Source organism: Mercenaria mercenaria, chromosome 10 (assembly GCF_021730395.1).
Source record: "Mercenaria mercenaria strain notata chromosome 10, MADL_Memer_1, whole genome shotgun sequence".
Classification (NCBI taxonomy): domain Eukaryota; kingdom Metazoa; phylum Mollusca; class Bivalvia; order Venerida; family Veneridae; genus Mercenaria; species Mercenaria mercenaria.
In genome coordinates this window covers 60,082,176-60,087,371 of record NC_069370.1, presented here as the reverse complement: position 1 = coordinate 60,087,371, position 5,196 = coordinate 60,082,176, and the positions used below count along the sequence as shown (strand labels likewise).

Here is a 5,196-nt window from a genome sequence, read left to right as displayed (position 1 = left end):
CGATAGAGTATGTGCATATATAAGTAAGTAAGTAATTGAGTAAGACTGTGTTTTATGTAAGTTAGAAAACGCAGACACTATAGTTACATATAGTGAAAACGCAGACGATAGAGTATGTGCATATATCAAAAAGTAAGTAAGTTTTATGTAAGTTAGAAATTGCAGACAATATAGTTACATACTGTGAAAACGCAGACGATAGAGTACGTACATATATCAGTAAGTAAGTAAGTAAGTAAGTAAGTAAGTTAAGTAAGTAAGTAAGTAAGTGTTCTTATTTAAGTTAGAAAACGCAGACAATATAGTGCATATATCAGTAAGTAAGTAAGTGAATGTTTTATGTCAGTTAGAAAAAGCAGACAATAGTTACATAGTGAAAACGCAGACGATAGAGTATGTGCATATATCAGTAAGTAAGTTAGTAAGTAAATGTTTTTATGTAAGTTAGAAAACGCAGACAATATAGTTAGGTAGGCGTCCGCGGTAATCAATTTGTTTAGGAATAGTGTACTGTAATGTATAATCAATTTGTTTAGGAATAGTGTACTGTAATGTAATAATAAAAATTGATCACTTTTTGTGGCTGCTGTCACCAATGTCAAAATTATATAAACGTTGAGATACCTGCATGTTCTTAAGACCTGATCTTGATTTTCAACAACAACCGTGCCTTAAAATAGTTCTAGGCTTTCCACGAAACAATTAGGCCTACTTCCACAACGTGCATATATACAGTGCTACCAGATATGCGTTAAAACATTATATTGCACATTCGGCGACTAAAACAAGTAAACTGAAGTCTACGTTTTAATTAAAACAACCAAAGAGCTATAATATGTATTTCATACTTCTTTGAAACAACCAAGTGACTGACAAAAAATAAAAGTTTGACCAAACCAGTCCACTGCGCATGTAACACAATATCATCTTTAAATACTATCGCGAAATTAAACTCTGCATAGCTCTATTTCTCGACCTATTCTAGTTCTATGCTCAGTATGACTTACACACTCAAAACTTAATAATACTGAAAGGAAATTATAAAAACTGCTTTGCTGTTGTATTTTCCTACAATTAATGGAGAATTGTACATAGTGCTCATACAACAGAATGTCAGAAAAAGTAGACATGTGCTTTCCAACAAAACCGTCGTCTAGAATATGGTTCTTCACAATCTGACTCGATCTTTCTAAATAATCAGATTGTGGTTCTTAACTGACAACGTTTTGCTCGCTGTTGACCCGATGACAAACATTTGTGCAGGTTACTTATAAGACACGACACAAAGTTGCGAATATCTTATGCCATCCAAATCCACATGTGCAATGAAGTGGTTGATACATGGACATCTCTGCTCATCACGGTCACGTGGAAACATATATTAATTGTGCCACGAATACGCCAGAGCGTGAACTGGATGCTTCGCCAGTATTGATAAACATTAATGGAATAAAATTACGCTTAGATCGAGAAAGCCTCAAGCTGTTGTATTTAAATTCTTTGTGTAATTTTCAGAAATAGAGAAGCTTCTTTATATTACAGTGTTTCTTTATGAATATTTAAAGCGTCTACCCCGAAGCTGAACAAGGTTGGACAATTTATACTCCTGCTTTTTGTTTCTTGTTTGTTTAAATATTAAAGCATTATATTAAGCTCAGTTTACTAAAGTAAGTATCGTTCAAGCAAATTGCGAGTCGTGTTATAATGACCTAATTACGACATAATATGTTGGACAAAACTCTCTTAAAATATTCGGCTGTTGCCTTTTTTTTTGGCACGCAGACTTTTAAGGTCTTAAGCTTAATGCAAAGTGTGTCAGTAATCGAGTAATTTTTAATTGGTGGGATTCAATTCATAAGCATCACTGTTCCATAGACTAACGTAATGTTTCATACCCGTGTCCGATTATTTACTCTGTAATTAACCCAGGAATATGTTTGTTTTGACAGCTGACTTTAAAGGAATCTGAACCTGACTTCAGAACACATAAAAAACAAATGTATATCACGCAAATCGAGGGCTCAGAGCGAAACTAGTCTAAGTGTATATAAAAATAGAAGCAGATAGACTAGTTTCGCTCTGAGCCCTCGAAATGGTCTTTGGAAATCCGACGTTTCATTGGCTATTCATTTTTATTTACATTTTCCCGCGAGTTTTCAAGGAAAACCGACATTATTTCCATCAGTGCAAGGAATTGCCACTTAACCGGTTACGACTGGATGTTATTTATGGCTACACTATACTGTATATTTTCTTTGGCATAAGACACTTCTGGTAAGTTGGTTATTTTGTCGTGCGGAGATGTTATAGATGCGGCTATGTACAGATAGAATCCGGGAATTGCAACAACCCCTGAAACATATCAGTAGGATGACTAGTGACATCGAGTCAAGCTCTTTAACATTGATTGTCTGACACTTTACGCGAGTTCTGTTCAATTGTTAATCGTTACATCACCATCATCATTCCGTTGTTAGACGATGCGTTTAGAACTGACCAACATTAACCAAAGATGCATCAGAAATTACATACATTCTATGGAAAAGGGATGTCTTCCGCAAGCCTTATGGTTGGCTTCCTCAAATGTAAGAATTCTACATCTCAAGCCAGGTTTCGCGCCCGCAGAGGCAAAGGGCAAGTGCTTTGAATTCAACGGCATTGACCTCTAGCTTTTAAGGAGGCCTCAATGTTAAATGTTTACATTTTTAACTCTTTTTTTCTCACAAAATATTTATGAATGTTAAATTTATAAAAATGTTAGGATTCTAGTTGGAAAATCCACAAAATCAATTGATTAAAATTTATTTTCAGTTAAAGCTTCTGCATATTTCTCGACCTATAATAGCTCTATGCCCTGTTGGGTTTACACATACGAAGTGGTAATGATAAATAAAGGAAATAATAAATATTGAATAATTATTGTTATTTTATTTTCCTACAATAGCTGGTGAGCTGTAGTGCTCATACAATAGAAAGCCAGAGAAAGTAGACATGTGCTGTCCAACAAACCCGTCGTCTAGAATATGGTTCTTCACCGACACCGTTTTTCCCGCTGAAAGCTCGATGATAAACATTTGTGAAGACTGTTCGTGAGGTACAACCCACAGCTGCGAATATGTCATGCCATCAACATCAATATATGCGTTGAAGTGGTTGCGTGTCACCGCATGGGCGTCTCTGCCCATCATGGTCACGTGGAAAACGTATGTCCCGGCAACGGGTGCCACGAATCTGCCATTGTGTGAATTGTATTTGTTTCCAATATTTGTTATAGCTTGATCAAATACAATAATCTGATTCTGGCCGAGATGTTGAACATCATGGTGTGAGTGCGTTGCGTAGAATGCGACTTCTGTCTCCACTGCTTCTCGAACTGTTCAAGTACCACATAAATACGTATATTAATACATGAACTGTTTACATATCAGGTTTGATTTTCAGCCAAATTATACTCATCCCGTTATTAAATTTAAATTTTATCCCACTTGTGACTATAAAATGACTAACCACAGAGGCAGTTATTTTATTGCTCATGTCGTCATTTGCGCACTGAAGAATTCAATTTTTATAGCAAACCCTTTGAATAGTTTCATGAGATTAAATGTTGATAAATTATTTTATTTAAGCTGAAAAAAAGATTTTTGTTTTCAATATAAAGAAAATACAATTCAAATAAATATTTAAAATGAATAAAGGCCACCATTTTGTTTTGAATTGCCACGAAAATGAAATGGCTACCATTTTGATCAATAACTGCAATGTTCATAACTTTATCATTGTAAACCAATTTAACTCCGTCACTGCCTTAAATGATTTAAGGACATTTATCAGACAGAGTGAACATTAGAACAACATTATCTTTTCTTGTTAAGATATACGTTATAGAGATAACAAACTGCAAGTACCTTCCATTGACCTATGTTCTTCTTTAATGAAAAGATCACGATGAAAGATCCCAGCGCTGTATGTTGAAGGCTTAGTATCATCCTTCTTGTCATCTTTGATGGGCTTTTCTGGTAATTTCTGCCTTAAATCATTCACATCTTGGTCAAAATCATTATCCGATAGCTTTGATTTCAAATCGTTTATTTCAGAAAGAAGACTCTCCTCCTTTCCCAGGAATCTAGTTTTCATCGTTCGCATTTCTGACTGTAGTGATGCTATTTCGCGTTTATTAGCAGCTTCACTGGCTTCAAGTCTGTCTATCCGGTCAAGCAAAACGGTAAACATTTCATCATTTGGAATATTTGCCGCGGCTTGTTGGAAAGAAGTCAGAGTAGTTATGAAGAAAAGTAGTCTGAATAAATGCGCCATGATTATGTGCAATCCCAATACACAATAAGTCACGATTTCGTTTTAATTCGAAAATTAGATAATGTGTTATACGATGGGCTATGCCTAAAATGTTAAGTTTCTCCGTGTCGAAAACGCGGCTTAGTAATTTATAGTGTTACACACATTTCCTAACAAAGAAGACATTCGGGAGAACGAACTTCATCTATCTAGTAATTTTAACGTTTTACGCCTTTGAAACATGACACAACCCGAGTCAGATTTGATACATGATATGAACAGGTAACAATTATGTTTTGCCTTATGACCTCTGTGTTGATAATAGAGAATTACTGTAGATTCCATATAGAGAAACAAAAAAGTGAAAAGGTCGATAGATTGTAACAAATCCATAACTGAATTATAGCCTTCAGACTGGGACGGACCATTCTAGGGCTTAAAGGTGAACGGTTTAAGTTAAAACATTTTCTTCATGTACATGTTAAACTAAAAAATATACCATTTCGTAAATAAATTCAAAAGTCGATAAATACATGATGTCGATACTGTTGCACATATAGATGAGATGCTCTTTTCTTAGACTAATACAGGTAACAAGAGCTCCAAATTCGCCGAAGTCGCTAACCTTTGTCTTTGTTTCTGACCAAGTTTGGTGAACATATGCTATGCAGTTTATGAAAAGAAGTAGCTGTTTACTGTGACGGCCCATAATGCGCAACCATTAGAGCAAACTTTAGGGAACTCCTGTCAAGGGTTCTTCGAATCAAGTTTGGCCAGTCAAGTTCATAATGCAAAGTGGTTTAAAGACTTAAAGATTTTTCTATTTTAGCTCTGACATCATCTATTTCCAGTCAAATAAAAGGATACTACAAACTAAGTTTAACAAACAACTGCCAAGTGCTA

The 5,196-nt window shown here is 35.2% G+C and overlaps 1 protein-coding gene across 1 annotated transcript; it reads right to left on the bottom strand.

Annotated features, from left to right (window-relative positions):
* Positions 1-2,906: 2,906 nt before the first annotated feature.
* LOC123550020 (uncharacterized) lies at positions 2,907-4,513 on the bottom strand. Its single transcript, XM_045338463.2, has 2 exons — positions 3,906-4,513; positions 2,907-3,373 (listed from the first exon to the last, which is right to left on the bottom strand). Exons 1-2 carry the CDS (start codon positions 4,312-4,314, stop codon positions 2,928-2,930), a joined length of 855 nt encoding a protein of 284 aa, XP_045194398.1. The 5' UTR covers positions 4,315-4,513; the 3' UTR covers positions 2,907-2,927.
* Between the last annotated feature and the right edge of the window lie 683 nt (positions 4,514-5,196).

What these genes read in the sequence shown, in the direction of transcription:
- LOC123550020 (XM_045338463.2), bottom strand. Translation starts at nt 4,314, where the DNA reads ATGGCGCATTTATTCAGACTACTTTTCTTCATAACTACTCTGACTTCT. An exon ending in AGAACATAGGTCAATGGAAG is followed by an intron (nt 3,374 to 3,905) that starts GTACTTGCAGTT and finishes GTACTTGAACAG; the next exon opens with TTCGAGAAGCAGTGGAGACA.